Source organism: Phaenicophaeus curvirostris, chromosome 1, assembly GCF_032191515.1.
Source record: "Phaenicophaeus curvirostris isolate KB17595 chromosome 1, BPBGC_Pcur_1.0, whole genome shotgun sequence".
Taxonomy (NCBI): Eukaryota; Metazoa; Chordata; class Aves; order Cuculiformes; family Cuculidae; genus Phaenicophaeus; species Phaenicophaeus curvirostris.
In genome coordinates this window covers 30,438,055-30,455,998 of record NC_091392.1, presented here as the reverse complement: position 1 = coordinate 30,455,998, position 17,944 = coordinate 30,438,055, and the positions used below count along the sequence as shown (strand labels likewise).

Sequence of the window (17,944 nt, the reverse complement as noted above, 5' to 3'; positions counted from 1 at the left end):
ATTTGACAGTGGAACTCATTATCAAAACTTACTGGAAGCAAAAAAGCAGTTCAAAAAGATATTAGACAATCTTACAACAGATAACTTGCAGTAGTCATCTACTTGCTTAGGAAGCCCATAATTTACTGACTTCTAGGAACTATGAAAGAGAGTACAGCAGCAAGATCTCTCCATGCATCCACTTGCTGGTAGCTTGTCTGCGTGTTTATTGTTGGCCTCTTCAGAAATCTAATACTGGCAATATGATCCCTTACTAATTCAATTCTAAAGCTCCAAGTTTAGCAGTTCTTGCACAAAAAGCTAGAATACGTATTAATCTGGAAGTTCCCTAGCTAACATTAGCTGGCAATACTCTATGTAGTCCAACTGCATTACTGAAGTCCAACAGGCTTTATTAATGATTGCATAATGACTTTGGACTCCAATTATGTTTACAGAAGTACATTTTATTATTGTCCTCACTGGCTTCAAAGCTTTTCAAGCTACATCTATTAAAAAAAAAAAAAAATTAGAATTTTTCACCACACCTGAAGATTAAATCTGAGCTTCTTTTTTACAACTGTGTGGGAAAGACAGACTGTCTAGGATTGAGATACTACACACTAAGTTCAGGCCCAGACCAAACAAAGGCAGGTATCAATGAAACACATCAATGAGAAACTGACCTCACAGTACAAAACCCTAATTCAAATGCTGAAGCAGCAGGAACTGGTTCAGAGGATGAGAGCAGCGGTGAGGACTCCTTGGCTCTATTCTTTCCTCTGATAACTGTGTCATTAGAAAAGCTCTTCCTTTTTACATTCCTGTAAAATAAGTAACTCCTGTCTTGCTAGAGCTTTAATTCAATGAACCCTTTAAGACTTTAAGATCAAATCAGAGCTTTTCAAAGATTGTATTGTGGAGGACTTTTACACCCATCCAAGACCTTCTGCTGAGGCCACCCTCACAGTTTCCAGCACTCTAATATAATTAAAATGTCTTCTGTGGTTTCTTAATTAAAAGTTTTAAGTGGTACTCATGGGGTGCTAAAGTATAAAAGTACAAAAGAAAAAATTCCTCATGACTTGAGAAAGTCCCTTGCTAAAAACGATAGTCATAGCCATTTGAGGGATCAGAAAGCTGAACAAGAGGCCAGGGTTGTGGCTGAACATATCTTCATTCCAGAGTGGCTAAAATATGCTAGCTAGAGGTAGATTTGACTATTTCCTTCTTGGTTGCCTTTCAGTCTAAGTATCACTAGTTGGATACATCTACAAGAGTACTTTTGGCACCTCTGCGTATTTCAAAAGTGAGGTAAAGATGTTGAAAAAAATAGCTTGTCATGAATAATGTCCTACCATTATAGAGGCATACTTACTACCACAGACAATTCACTGTTCACTTTCAAAGCTCATACAACTGACAATCTGGAAGAACTCTTCAGACACACATACAATATAATACATTATTCTGTCTTGCTCCATATGAATTGCCAACCGTGCTCTAGAAAAAAACCCAGGATAGGGGAAGTTTTCATGGCCTTGAATGGATTTTCATGGCATTAAACTCAAAAGGAGACTTGTACCAAATCAGACCATAAAAACAACTGCTTTCCTCCATTGTCAAAGCATAAAAATGTTGTAATATAACTCTTAGAAATTTAAATTACTATAATAAAAAATTGGTTTTCAACATAGAAATGACCCAGGTCTTTAAAGGAATAGTGAGGAAGCGGGCAGCTGGCTGCTTTTGTGTAGCTACTCATGACTATTCATCAATCTAAAATTAGGATTAGGTGCTATATGTGATTGAATCTCAAATCTGGCTCCCAAACACACCTGATAGATGATGGATGCAGGAGCACACTATGCAATACTGCAGAAGGAACCATCCACATTGTTCCAGTGTCTGACAGCTGGCTAGTTTGATTTAAAATTACAATTTGAACTGAAATCAACTCTGTTTGTTGACAGTCATTAACTAACTACCATAAAAACACCATTAATTCAGTTGTAGTCAGCAAATGCTTTGTAATGATCTAAAACTACTGTGGCTCCCCCTCCTATAAAATCCCCACAGCATTGAAGGTTTTCTTTGTACACTGGGCTTTCTAAAGCTTGAAATTACTGCCAGTGCACCTGCTTTCTAGAAGATCATTAGGTAAAAATCCCAACAAAACCCAATCAACCTGGCTTTAGTTACCTTACCGTCTGCTCTAGAAGAAAATTAATGTTATTAGACGTGTCTTTCTCTGAAAATTGCTGGTGTTTGGTTACTGTGCCAGCTGTCTAGGAGGTGAATGGTTCTGCTGGACGCTGACCCAGTTGGCCCCTGTGCTGGTGCTGCTGGGCCCCCGCACCAGCTGCTCTGCCAATGTCGGGGTGCCCCAGCCCCCCAGTGCAGCAGACCTCAGCTTTTCTAGCACGTCACCCCCAAACCCCAGCTCCCTGCCACGCTCACCTAGGCCACTGGGAAACAACAATGCCGTGCCTGAGCTCAGGTATAAAGAGTTAGGAAGAAAAATGATAGAAAGAGTGAAAAAACTCCTGCAGAGCCACACAGACAGAGACAAATGAAATCCGATTAATGATGCCTCTTTTTCTTCTGTTTTGATGTCCTGCAGAAAAGAAATTAGCATAGAAAATCCTGCTTTATCTCTGAATGAAATTTCAAATCCTTAGTCTGAAATGTGCTCTTTCCTCTCGGAACAAAAAGTCAAACCTGAGAGCTTGTCAGCTTCAGAGGGGGGATTTGTCACATGCTACTGGTTTCAGTGGGTGCTTGCCTGGCTCTTACTGCTCGACTACAGGGACACCTCTGCAGCACAGCCTCTTAACAGCTGCCGCTTCCCCTGCTTACTGCAGCGTGCCAGCGCTTCCGTTTTGTCCAAGCCCTCAGAACATGGGCATTAAAAACAACTTTTGAATATATCTTAAAAAAATAGCCAAAGGACCACATACATTAAAGGCAAAACGTTCCATCACGTTATAGTCATAGAATGGTGCCATTTAAAGTGAAGTGCTTAACTAGAATTTGGCACAAAAACCATCTGAATCCCCATAACACCAAAATCATCTAAAAGAAAACTTCAGCTGGGAAGCAGGAATTGTAGCAGCATGGTCTCACTCAATTTACCAAGAGCGAAGCAGTGAAAAAACCCAGGCGTATTCTGGAGATGAACCTGTTAGCACCCTTCTTCACCAGTAAGTATTAAGAGATGAAATAGTAACAATACAAATGCAATCCATCTATGATGAAAATCCTTCCCAATTAAACTTTCACAGTGAAAATGCTGTCTCCCTGAAGTTTTGTGGTTTAGATTTCAAAATATGCTCCTTTTGAAACACACGCCTGAGCTCCCTAGTGTATTTTGGTTGTCAATATCAGTCATAAATAAAGATTGAAAGCAGAGTCTAGAACAGAGAAACACATAAGAAATGAAACATAAATCTCCTGCTCAAAGAATCTCTGCTTTTTAATTCTCCACTGATGTTCTCTGCAGTCCTAGGGCTGGGAAAAGGATGATCTTTAAAGGTCCCATCCAACAGAAACCTTTCTGTGATTCTGTGGTTTATTTGAACCTATTTACTTAATAGGAAATGTTTACCCTTTTTGTACAACAGTGCAGAGAGAGACATTAGAACCCTTATACTTTACAAAAAGCAAGCGATGCTATTCCTTAAAAATAATAACAAAGTAAATCATATTCTCACAGAATAGATATTTCAGGAGGTATTGCTTGAAGCTCTTTATCACAAAAAAGTTCAAGGTGACTTGTACAACCTTTCCCAGATCCTCCAGTAAGCCAGATCCTGATATCTGTAAGAGTTTAAAGATGGTCACAGACAGAGACCTTCCCATTAGCCCTATGCCTACCTATCCACTTGCCCACTCAGACCAAAGCACCCTGCTATAATACAAAGAAGGATAAACCTACTCTCATTCACACCAGAGACAATTTCATTACTACTCCATTATTTAACCTCAAAAGGAAAACAATGGGCTTCAGGTCAGGTAGGTATCTCCTGTGGCTAAATCTGTCCACATTTCTACTTGTCCAGAAGAAATCAGCTCTCATGTTTTCAGTTCATCTTAAGAAAGGAGAGAAAGACGCTCTCATTTACCACAGGGAAGAGAGTGACATCCAAGAAAAATGAATTTACTTTTCAGGCTTCAAACTACCGGCAGTATGCATCCGAGTGTGTACACCGGAGGGAAATGCAGCACATTTCCAAAATTCACTTGTGTTTCATTTTTATAGAATTACACTTCTCCCCTTACAAAACAGAAAGATCTTTTAATAGAAAAGTGAATTTTTAACCTTTTCAAAGTAAATGCTTATGGTCTTCTACATTATTGCTCCTGTAGAGATATGAAACAAACTGTGGGAGGAAAAAAAAACCCAGAAAAAAATATCAAGGAGAATAATGGATTGAGGGTAGCTAGTGGTTTTTTTTCAGCAACACCCTTACATCTAGTTTGAATCTTTCATTTCTATTCAGTTCTTCTGCAGGACACTAGGATTATATATATCAACTTAATTCAGTGATAAGAAAATCCTTACTATAAATCCTACCATGTGGGACAAATCTGCCAAGATCTTGATTATCAAAACAAATGAACAGACAGTAAAATGTGACATACGTAGCATACACTTTACATGATAAATTAGCCCTCGCACAACTGACAGACATACTAGAAGAGGATGTTAAGGTTGCCATGGCAAACAATGCCTTCACTCCTTTAGCTCCTGAATCACAAGTTTTATGAAAGAGTCATTGACTTCTAGCAAAAGACAACAAAATTTCCATGGTAAAACATTACCTACATGTAACAGACATATTTCTCTGTCCCACTGTGGTCTTTTTTAAAAGCTACTGCCTTCAAGAGTGACCTTGCTATATCATTGGAGTGACTGTCCAGAAGCTGTAAGTTTGTTCTCCTTCAGCAGATGCATTAAGGATTTACTGTAATGCTTCAGGGAAGCACACCGAAAGAGTGATGGTCAAATAATTTAGGAAACTTACTTTATCATGCAGTGAGCAATATTGTCAGCTCAGGGAAAACAAGAGAGAGTCCTGTCTCAAGCTAAAAATGTGAACTAAATATCCAGGTATTTTAGCTACCCAGAAGTCTGGATGGTATGCATTTCTTAGAACTGGGTTACTGTGCAAGAACAGAGTATTTTTAAGAAAACATTCCCACTTTGGTTGGACTAAAGATCATAAGGAAAAAAAAACAACCAACCCATGATTTCAGCATATTTCTCATCCAAAATGGTGTTTGGAGCTATTAAGGCAGAAAAACAGTGATACATTTAAAGAAATTGAGCAAATCCCAGTGAGAATTTCATAAAGCATCCTTAAAAGCTATTTCTGTCAACAAGTCACAAGCATGCACCCAAGAGATCTCCTGCACAAAGACCAAAACACTGGAGTGTAAAAGGTGCAGGTATATTTCTGACGCAAGGTATTCAGTACTAAAAGTAGGATGGGCTCATCCTTACTGCAAAAAGTGACACCAGTCTTCTAAAGCAATCCTGACAACTTCACTGATTACTTCTCCTGGAAATCTGTTAGAAATTCAAATTAAATTAGCTTCTCCTGGCTTTCCTGTAAAAATTTATAAACATAGCTGTTTTCTTGTTGAACTCAAAGGGGGCACCAGCTGACCACAATCTCTCAATTTCTCTGAATACAGAGTGTCTTTTTCTTTTAAGTTATGAAAGATACGTGTTTGATCACCAGGTGAGAGGGTGCAGACGTGGCTATGACCACATCAAAATCACCATGTGAAATGGTCAGGTTTCTTTACATCTAGAAAGGAATGCAGAAGGCACTTGTGCCATTTTTCTACTTCCTACTATAGGTCATCATATAAATATTTCACAAAAGGTCACAATTCATCTGATAAAATTAATCATTTAGGTGCTTTTCCTAACACATCCTATCCTAACAGCAGGTTAAGTGATAAAGTAAGGAGGAGAAGCAAATATCTTGAAAAACTGTCACCCTCAGGTAGTTTGTCTAAACTCTCTCTGTCCAGTTGGTGAGAGGAGACCGATTTATATAAAGGTCTATTTTCTATTTGAAAATAATTTTATTCCTTCAGGGACAAGCAGAAGAGCAAACAATTCTGAGCAAGTAAAACAGATTACTTTAAAATAATTAAATTTAACTTGTACAAAAAAATCAGCATATCAGTAAACTATTCACGTAACAGCAGAAGTCAAGTTTCACATAGAATTTTTCATAGAGAGATATCAAAGGCTCTCACAAAGTCAAATAATGTTAGAACTATTTTACTAATGTGTGAACAACACAGAAATGTAGCAAAGCATAATATTGAAATATGACAAACAATTTTCAAAATCCAGTACCACTGTAGAAATACCAACAAGTTCTGTGGCGAGGGAGCTACCCAGTACCAAGCAGCTGACAGCAGAGCAGTAACACACCAGAGGATGGCATCTAATGAATTTCAGCAATTATTTGGGATAATAAAAACATTTTGAAATCTTTGTATACCTTACCAAGAAACAGAAGTAGTATGACATTAAATTCAATTTTAAACAAATAACTCTTTGAAGGTAACTCTTAAAATAAATGGTAGAGAACGCACATAAGAAAATTGGAACTTCTAGCTGGCAACACAAACCTATGCAGTTTTATCTTATTTTCTCCCTTACTTCCTTTACTGTATGTTTAACTTCTGCATATGCTGCTCCACATTTTCTTGTTTCCCATATGCAGCTTAAGTTCTGAGCCCTGCCATAACTTTGCATTTGTATCCTTGGTTATCCACTCATGACTCCAAACAGGTCCCTGCTGCTGTGCACTGTTTTTGTCCATCACATCCTGCTCCTTCCCACCTTTTCGCTGCCTTATCTCACTTCACTTTTGCTTTCAAAATCTCCCCAGCTCCCTCCTTCCTGCGCATCCTCCCAGGGGCTGAGCTCTAACACAAGCCCTCTCTCTGGGCAGGAGGCTACAGACACCTCCTCAGAGAGTGCCCAGCTTCTGGCAGATGGGAACGCTTTTCAAAACCTCTGAAGCAGGCTCAGCCCAGCCATGTTTGCTGGGACTGCTTGCTAGGACAGTTCCAGCTTTGGATGCTAAAAGCTAGCAACAACCTGCTTTCCTGCACACAGCAAAATAAAACAGCATGCCTGGGTCACAGGTTTAATTGATTTTTTTTGTCTTTCACCCTGCTTCAGAAGTCAGCCTGATCAATGCTATTTCACACTCTCCACTGCAAGCTTTACTGATCTAAACCCTCACGAAAAACAGATTCATCAAAGTAGCACCAGGGGAGGCAATACTTATCCCCTGCAACACACAGGGATTGTCACGTTACAACTTCCTCCTGGCTTCCCTCTTCTATCAGCAGAGCCAAGGGAATGAGGACAGGGAAGAAGGACTCATACAGCTGAAGCAAGTGCTGGCACTGGAAACTGATGTTGTGTATTTATCCACTCACATTAACCATGGAAGAGGTAGTCACAGTTCATGCTCCCTCAGCACTCTTGCAAATTCTCATCCTTTCCATCTTCCAGTCGGTGACAGAAAATAACATTTACTGACAAATGCTGGGGGAAAGCACAAGACCTAACCAATAAATAATAAATGCATCCATATCTCTAAAACTCCGTCCTTCAAGTTCACTCAAAACAAACACAAGAATCCCCATAGGAAGTGAGGGAAGCTGCCAATTCCATTCACAAAGGTGAATAAATGAACTTTTTTACTGCTTGCCGTACAACAACCTGAATAAAAGTCGCCAACTAATAACACAACAGAATATATTCATTCACCCACATAAGACATCCTCTCTCTTGCCAAATGCCCCAGTGTCAAGGGAGGTAAATGGAGAGGCTGTGAGAGCACTGAACCTGCAGTACACACAGGAGGTACGTAGCAGCCATGCACGTGAAAAAGCCTTGTTATTTCATTTTGTCACACAGATGAGAAAATTACTTCCTATACAAAACTGACAGCTACAAGGATTGCTATGTTGATGTGGTCTGAAAAGTTACTTGTGGCACTTCAAGCAGCTATATGTTTCCTCTCTAGCCATCTGCTCTTACTCCTTCTTAGCTTGTTATCTTGATGTAATTTTCTCAAGGATAGTTTCTGAGTTTTCTCAGTTTACTGCTAACCCCTTTGGTACCTTCTCCAAATAGTCCAGATTGTTTTTCCACATGGAATCAAAATATCTCCCTGAAAGTGTGACCCACGTCACAGGTTGACCATTTTCAATCCTGTCTGCTGTTGCTTGAATATTTCCATTTTGAGTAGCTTTGCTGAGAAAATGTATTTTTAATCATTTCTCATTCAAGATGCACATCTTCTCCACCACTTAGACATTCAAAGCTCATCTGTCACTCTCTCCCATCATTCCCTCTGCTCCCACAGGTCTTTCTTAACATGTCTGACTTAATTCTTCCACTTGCGCCTCTCTACTGCTATTTAAGAAGCTCTACAATTTGGGGAGAACTGTTCTATTTGCTCTAGGCCAAACTTGTTCTGGGACCTCATTAATACATCTCCGTAAATTTATTTCCTTCAGGAAGTCCTTCTTCATCAGGTCCCCTACAATGGAATCTCAACTCCTCCTCTGCCTGAACTAAGTTCTGGGTTTCTCCACAGCTGGGCTGTAACATCTGGCACCCTCATGAACCTTTATCTTCTCCTCTGAACCCAGTATATTGGAGAACATAAAAAAGAACAGGTATCTTCTCCCACTTTCAAACAGATCTATTCTAGGAAATAATTTTTCCAAACCTGAGATAATGTACTAAAGTGGACAAATGAAATACACCCTGCTTCTGAGACATAACTTATACAACTCAGAACCAGGAATTAGGACTTGCAAGTATTTCTCCTGATGTGAACCACTGAAAAGATTTTACACAGAAAGCACACACTGAGCCTGTAATTAGATGTGCTGTAATCAAACAAGTTTTCAAAAGCTGCAGAAGCAAATGCTTACCTCAGGAAACCACAGCAGGGTATCACATAACGAAGAGCTTGAAGTCACCACCCTGGAAGTTCTCAGTTTGACCTCTAGCTACAAAACAAGAAGGACCGTGATGCCTTCTCATTTCCAATGCTAATACCTAAGGTATCACTTCACATGACTACTGCATTTCCTGAGTGAACACTAATTTCCCTTCAAGAGACACGTCCTCTTTGCAGAAAACCATAAAAACTGACCTGAGTATTCACCACATTCCCCAGCACAAACAAGAGTCTGTTTCCAAAGCTTCATCCCACGGCCCTGTGTGCAGCTGCCCAGCACTGTCAGCTAATTGGACATAAAACATGCTGAAATAGTCAGCTGGAAAAGAGCTACCTTATCTCTGTTCTCCAAAATAATTTTTAAAAGGGAGAATAAACTGCTGCAAATTATGACAATAAGCATCTTTCAAATATTGTTAATAGAGTGATAAGAATTACCTTTTCTTCAGGTCATAATACCCCAATCAACAAGGACTCCTCCTCTCTCCTCAGGCCTCAGTTTAACACGTTTTTTTACAGTATTACTTTCCAGATATATATATTAGCACATTTTTGTCAAAACACATAAACATTGCCAAAGTAATTATTAAATACATCTTGCCCTGCATAGCCAACCAAGGGCTCAGTTCTGAAAACTTGCACTGTTAATAAATGACACACAGCAGTAAACTAATTGTATGTAAAGTTAACGGGTGCATGTTTAAGCATTTTAATTACTGTTCCGTGATTGCTTTATATTCAATGCATAACATGCAGGTAACACAGCCTTTATGATGATAAGCAGTTTAATTAGAAGGCGAAGATAAGAAAAAAATGCCTTTAAGTTACTGAATTTGTTCATGCTGGCCATGTGATAACTTGAGCACATAGTTTCCCTCGGTATTTTAAAATAAGAAATGCTAATTCTACCTAAACCTTTGTTTCCTCATACTACAACAACTGCTTTATATGCCATTTTCTTCTCTCTGTTATGGATGTCAACAGGACAGTTTAATTAGATTGTGAACCTCAACCTCTCTTTAATCTTTGAGTGGGTCCACACACGCGAGCACTGCCCAATTCTCCATGGCTGGTGCAAGTCTCCCAGCAAGCCAAGACAAGCTGGGCTGCGTGCTGGCAGCAGCACACTTAGCCTTTCAGCAAACTGTCTCAGAGGATGGCCATTGATTTCCTAGTTATTATGAACATGAAATTATTGAATGACAGATGATAGAGTGTTAGGTCCTACAAGTATTTTCCCAAATGGGTTATCTAGCTGATGTTGCCGTAGCAACGAGGCTGTTTGACAGTGCTTATGACAAAGAAGTCTTTGCTCAGAATTCTGCTACAAAACAGCTCCTCGCTTCCTACCTTATCCTCCCCAGCCCTATCCAGCATCTCCTCAATGCCCCCACACCTGCAGCCAGCTGCTTGAATACCAAGCAGGATATGGCACCGCCGCCAGCCTCCAGCCCTCCAAGAAGAGCATCTTGCCAGTGGTGGGACATGATGCTTTTGCCCAAGATAATGCTGATCCCCACAGGATAAAGTAATAGGTCAAAGAACACCAAATCCATGGGTAATGCAAGCTCTGCAACAAGATGCAGAACCGAAAGCCTAGAAAGAACCATGCTTACAAGTCGGCCACTGCCTTGCACAGCTAAAGGTTAAATAATTTCTTGCCAACATGTCACTTCTGTTGCAGGAATACTGTGAACTTCTTTATGTCTTTTATTTTTTTTAATGTAATAGATTAGGGTTGGATACAGAATGGTTTCTTCATTCACCAATAGCTTCACAGTCCATGGTTATGTTCACTCTCTCTTTTCCCAGCACAGCATCATCCCCCTGCACTGCATTGTCCTCCTTGCCAGGGAGGAATACACAAGCAATGCACACTAAGGAGCATAGCACCACAACTCCACATCAAAACAACATAGCAGGGATGTTGCAAAGGCTTAGATCAAAGAAAATGAAAAGCATGGAAAAAGAGTTACACCTCTAGAACACCTGCTTAAGCTTTTCTTTCAATTGTAGACCTTCTTCACCTTCAAGTCACGACACTTGGGGTTTTATTATACGTCTTTTTTTTACTTGCAGGATGCAGCCTGAATAACCTAAAATAAAGCCCAGCTATCCACCTCCTCCAAATGCCATCACATTTGCTCAACTTTTCTGATCATTCTAGAGAACTCCTCTCTCTTGAGCTTCTGACTCCTAAAGAAATCTACTTCAAACAATTATATGTGAAACCAAAATTATGGGCAATAATAGGTTATATCACTTAAAATGACTTGCTCATATTTTAATTCACTGGTCAGTTTCCCAGAAAGACAATGACAGGAGAGGGAATTACTGAAAGACAATCAAGAAGCTCTGATTGGTTGCAGTGAGGTAAACAAAACTGCAGCCAGGAAGGCCCATGGGCTTGAGTTTTGCAGACCAGGTTGGTAACTGCTTTTCACCATACCGAGTTATTACTTCTTTTAACCTGGCACAGGCCATGATGAATTTTACTCCGCTTTATACCCATGCCACCATCATTTGAGTTGTGCTATGTGGGTGGGAAAAGTGTTATGAAATGTTACTGTATTTTCAACAGGCGTCAAATTATCACAGCTGCAGGTGGAAAACTACACCTGGGAAAGCTGGAAGGAGGCACCATTGTGAAATGTTTAAAATGTGCCCAAATATTCCCTGATAACTTCACCAAGTGAGAGACCTTTTTTCCTCCAACCTCCCATAAAAATCTATTTCAAAAGGTGTGGTGTATGTAAAGATCGAAAATCACACCAAATAAAATCTTTTGAAGCACACAGCATTAATGGGGCAAGTACTGAACAGCTCCCCAGGAGAAACTGAGGACTATGAATGGAGTGAGAAAATTGAGCTAAGTTTCTGTGATGAAGCTTAAATGCTTAGTCTGTGCCAAGTATCTGGTTTCTAGCCAGAAATATTTTAGGTCTTAAAATATTTTTAAGTTCATTAAAAAAAATATTCCTGGTACAGCCACATCTGCTCATAACAGCGCTTTTATAGGACAGCTTCAATTAGAGTTGGCTCTTGATGAGTCTCATCTAGGCTGTGCTGCATGAAGCAATAAACAAGGCATCGAAAGCACATGGAGAGCTGCAGCTTCACACTGCCACCAGCCCCCACTGTCATATTCCCTCTCCTCTCGTCCCCTCCTTCTAGCATAAGCAAAGCTGTAAATGTTTTAGGGCTGTGTGATATTCCCTGAGAAAAACAGGGAGCATATGTAGTGTATTTTCACATGAAAAAAAAAAAAAGGAGATCCTAATTTCTAAAGTGTGCCTTCTGTCCAAAGTATACCCTTGACACTAACTCGGCTGTGATGCAAATCACTTTACATAGATTACTCAGCCATATACGATACCAAGGTACCATCAGAAGGGTATTAGTCAACAAATTCTCATGAAGCCCAATTACATGTTTTCTCTGTAATTCCCTGACTACCCACTAAAATTTTGCTGATATTAGCCCATCCAAAAGGCATTTCAGGGACCAGGAGCACAGATAATATCCATTACAAAACCATTCTGTGGTTTCTGTCAAATCTAAGTTAAATGCACAATAGGGACTGGAAAGCTGCTACAAAACTGCAGATTCAGGATCTATACAAAACAAAGACAGTATGTCAATACACTCTTATGTTTAAAAGAAGAGACATTCAAATATGTGAAGACTGAGCTAAAAATAATGCATCTAGTGGCATAACACCGCACCGCCTCTGAGCACCACTGTGATGTAACTGTGAGGACCGGTCTGGCCCACAGACTTAATTGATAAAATCCGTCTTTTCTCAAATTTCTCATGCAAGTACAAAACCAGTATCAAATGTATGGAACTTTTAATTGGAAGAAAAGGCAACAAGAATTATTGGCAACATTCTCCCTCTGTCTTTTCAACCAGATCTTCAAAATGTGTCCCTTCTGAAGACGTGAAATGGCTAGACAGTTCAAGGCACAGGTAATGGCTACAAAGCCCTTCACCTACAGGTCACAGGGCTGAATTCAAGCCCAGCTGGTAGTGACTGAATGTTATTATGATGAGACAGCTGTTCAATGGTCTATCTGAAACAAGCTGGTACCTTCAGTCCAGTTTCTGCTGGGCAGGTGTTTGGATCATTAAAATCACACCAGTTCATTCAATAACTTTTTTGGCAGTGTCAACAAGGAGGCTAAGGACAGCACAGACATGGGGACTAGGTACATTCTAAATGAGAATCAAAATACCTTTGGCTACTTTTGTATTGATTTATAGTGACAACTAACACAGAGAAACACAAGCAATCACTGACTTCATTGAACTTTTTCTAGATGCAAATTAGTTCTCCACCTCATCATAAGCATTTCAACCAACTATTTCTTAAAGATTTCAATTCTTCTTAAAAATTTCTTATTTCATATGAATTCTCATATCATGGAAAAATATCCAAAAGACTTCATGGTGGAAGCAAGTCCCCATAGAGAATTGAAAAGATCTATATTTTTTTTGGTGAGGGGCTTTCATTTTAGTTTTTGTACTGTCTTTATACAGTGTATGTCAGAATCACAGAATAACCAGGTTGGAAGAGACCCACCGGATCATCGAGTCCAACCGTTCCTATCAAATACTAAACCATATCCCTCAGCACCTCATCCACCCGTGCCTTAAACACCTCCAGGGAAGGTGACTCAACCACCTCCCTGGGCAGCCTGTTCCAGTGCCCAATGACCCTTTCTGTGAAGAATTTTTTCCTAACGTCTAGCCTAAACCTCCCCTGGCGGAGCTTGAGGACCCAAACTGCGGTTAAAGAAACAAATGGAAAAGAGCAAAATTTGTGAAGCCTTAGTATAAGCTTATTTCTTATTTGTGGGAATTCCAGGGAAACAGTCATTGCATTATTGATTTATGTTACAAAAATTGTCTAAGAGAGTGACACTGAAACAAAACTTAATGCGATGAATTGACCTAACTACCAGCTTTAACTGCTGTCAGTGCAGGCACTTCACAGTCAAGTGTCCCAGACAACAGAGGATCACCTCCAGTATTTTTAGCCACAACTAAACAGGGTATCCTGATGGAAAACCCTTCCAAACACTCACAGACGTTTGCCCTTTGGGTTCAGGTAGCAGGGAGTATGTTGCTTCTGGATCCAGCCATGGATCCAGCATGGCTAAAGGAAGCTTTTAAGATGTTACTGGAACCATCAGGATACACATCAACTATCCTCATGTGGCAAAGATTTTAGGAGTAAGATTTTCAATGAATTTAAAGTATACAGCAATTAGATTATGCTTGGCCAAGTTAGTAGGGAAAAAATGTGTGGATAACAGCTTTCAAAAGAGAGATTCAGCATGTTCCTGAAGCTATAAGTGGAAAAAAATTACACTACCATGTTGGTAAAGCAAGTACTAACGAATATCCTTTTTTTTGTCTCACTGAAACTCTCTTAAAGTGGTCTCATTTGATGATGACACTGAAAAATGAATGAAGAAAGTGAAAAGCTACTTCCTTCAAACACTTCCATATTAAAATCCTGATTACAGACGGAGTACAGTGCAATACTACACAAGCACACTTGTTTAAAGATAACACTAGTTAAGCTTATTTTGCTATGGGCAGTCCCAGCAAGGTTTAAAACCAAAAAGAACACATTTGCTCACTTGGCAGATTTTTCCTATAATACAAACAGCATATTCAATCTGCTGTTAAAAAGAATTGCTCCATTCTAAAAGCAATTAAGAAGGGCATTTGCCCCCCAGCTTGACTTGTCAATCCTATTAGACCAAATTCTAATTAAGGGTGGAAAAGTGGCTATTTTATCTGCCAAATGAAAATAATTTAGTGCAAGTTAATGAGGACTGGCTTATAGCTGATTAGTCATTTTGATTCTGGCTTGTTACAGTGGCAGAAATTACCTTCAAAAGATACAGTAGGATCAGCAGTCATTTTCACATATATCTGACAAACAAACAGAGCTTCCCTTTGTGACCAAATTAGACACCAAAGTATCTGAAAACAGAAACAAGATAGGTGCAAGAGCTTACAACTAGCTTGGAAAACATAAACTACTTTGAATATTAATAATATCTAAACTATTAAGGCTTGCCAATCTTTTTTCCACATCATGCTTGCAAAAAGGGGACTCTAGTGAAGGCCAAATATTACTCTGAGAGAAGGGATACCAATCTCTCAAATTGCTATGATCAGCTCTACCTCACCATGCTACAGTGCCACACGAGTGCTGACATGAAGATTTTCAAAATCAAGTTTACACCTGTCATCAGGTACATTTTTTTGAAACTAAGCTCATTATAATGCGCAATGGCAAATGCTGTGCAAGAGTGAAAAATCCTACTAGACTTTCTTCACAAGTGGGTAAGGAGCCACTCAGATGGTTCAGAAGGCACTGCAGGGCAGTTTGCATTCAGTGTGCCAGGACGTGGTAGCACACACAGCAAAAAGGTCTCTAGGGAGACCTTACAGCACCCTTCCAGTACTTAAAGGCCCCTACAGGAAAGCCGAGGAGAGGCTTTTTATCAGGGGGTGCAGGGATAGGATGAGAGGCAATGGCTTTAAGATGAGTGAGGACAGATTATAGATTAGAAATTAGGAAGCGATTTTTTTACTGTGCGGGTGGTGAGGCACAGGAACAGGTTAACCAGAGAAGCAGAGAACCCCCTCCCTGGAGGTGTTCAAGACCAGGTTGGATGAGGCTTTGAGCAACCTGGATTTAGTGGAAGGTGTCCCTGCCCATGGTGGGGGGAGCTGGAACTAGATGATCTTTAAGATCACTTCTGACCCAAACCATTCTGTGATTCTATGAATACATTAATAGGTCACCTATATCTGTCATATTTCGTATATTCTGGATTACTACACAATTGTGTAGGTATTTGCATTTCTTGGTAATAATTTAAAAGTATTCAATACTTTCATAACAACTGATATGTTCCACTTTTGTGACACCTCATCTTACATCGACAGCCATACAGAAATGAAGTGATGACATTTCATTTTCAACATTTTGTGTAAAGATAAAAATAATGTTAAAGAGAACCCTAAAGCCGGATCATTGGATGTCTGAAAACTTATCTAATTTTCTTATAAGGACACAGGTACTCAAATGATTAACTGACTTCAGAGAAAGAAATGTAAAACAATTAAGTCAAGATTGAACCTGTCATCTCACTACCTTAAGAACCATATTTATGACTGATTTCATTCACATGAAGCAAGTGGGTCTTTTCACGTACTTGTCACAACTGCAACAAAATTATATAAAGTAGTTCTTCTACTTTGGCTCAAAAAGCCTCAAAGACAGCAGCATGTTTTATTGTTAACATCAGCCACTAATAAGATATTACTTGGCTGATATTCTTCACACTTAAATAATTTGATCTTGGCATTGTGACTTTAAATAAATGACTCCCCCACAATCCACAACAAAACCTGCAGAAGAGGCATGAAAAATGAACCTCCCTTTGGATACCAGAAAGCTAATCTTTGTAAGAAGTTTAGGTACTTAAAGGTTCAAAAACTCTAAGTTTCTTAAGTACCTGACATGTTCCTTCTGAACTTTAAACATACCTCCAACTGCCTAAATGACTTTGAAATCAGACTGCAACAATTAGTTGCTTAAAAATTACAATGGTAACTCAGGAAATAGCATTCCAAGACTTCTTCAAACTGAAACTTCATATCCTAACTGAAACAAATCAGTGTTTGTTCTTTTCCCATCTCTGCAATGATTTAAGACAGGCTTCTGTACTGATATTTTGTAATATTTAGATTTGACATTGAAAAATGCACAGTCTGTATTTATTGACGTACAGTGGTACACGACACCTAATTTAAAGCAAGTCACATTGACAAAGGAGTTTGTTGGGTTCTGCATTGTACGTATTTGTACTCACCTACATTTCTAGTTTACAAGAGACCCTCAGTCATCAGTGAAAATAAATGAGCAGAGTAAAAACTTTGCATGTCTCCTGTAGCCCATTTACATGCAAAGTTCACAATGACTTAAAACCATAAAAATCTAGATCCTTACATTGCATTCTTGTAGGATTTGGTATTGTAGTTAAGTAGGACATTCCATTACTAGATTTATGTTCACAACCATGACAGTAAGTTAATTATATTAAGTTCACTGCAATCAGAGTGAGGGGCACAAGGCCACTGTGATGCTCCACTGTCCACCAGTGCACAGCACTACACAAGGGAGTGCCATGCGCCCTCCTACCTGTCAGAAACCTGCCACCCCATCTGCCCCAGTCCTCTCACACACAAGAGAGAAATGAATTTTGGCACCTCAATCAGGACATTTCCTAAGCACAAGTTTTCAACTTCAGTTAAGGAAAGACATATTTCTAGTTTAAAACTGCACAGCAACTTCATTTCCATTTAATTTCACACAGTTCCCCTGAAGCATTTTGCTACTGAACAGCCTTTAATAAGACTTGAAGCAGATACCACTCCAGGGCTTTCTCATCTTCATCACTTGTTTGTTTTGACCTTGACATTTATTCAATTAGAAACGATTTGCCAATCATGCACAACCCTTCTTAAAGTTCATTTCCATACATCAGTGAATAGGCCCATCCAGTTAGCAGTGATTTTTCCACATGCCCGAAGTAAAAATGTACAAAAACCGAGGAGCATACCAAATAGCCAAGGTGCCTGTCACAAGGCATCTGATATTTTCTTTCCTATCATTGTAAACAGGATCTATAAAACATCTTTTGGGAAATAATCCGCTCCAACATGGGCCAAGTCTGTCAAATGAATCCGTTCCTTGAAATGTGGAGGAATGCCCTGAGTTTGGGAAAGCAGGATTCATCCCCCGATTACCACATCAGCTCCTCCACAGCTGGAGAAGAGAGGAGAGCACACCGCCCCTATCGCATCTCTGTCACATGCTCAGCACTGGGAGAGGAGGACTTGTTAAGATTGTCAAG

The 17,944-nt window shown here is 39.5% G+C and overlaps 1 protein-coding gene across 2 annotated transcripts in view; it reads right to left on the bottom strand.

The window, feature by feature from the left end:
* The window catches only part of PDZRN4 (PDZ domain containing ring finger 4), a 242,687-nt gene that overhangs the window by 113,278 nt on the left and 111,465 nt on the right, over positions 1-17,944 (bottom strand). Inside the window, exon 3 of one of the 2 annotated variants that reach the window (XM_069851773.1) lies at positions 8,971-9,048. The exons of the other annotated variant lie outside the window; for it this stretch is intronic. Within the exon in view, the coding sequence (XP_069707874.1) occupies positions 8,971-9,048 (78 nt within the window). The remainder of the gene's footprint in view (positions 1-8,970; positions 9,049-17,944) is intronic. 2 annotated transcript variants of the gene reach the window in all.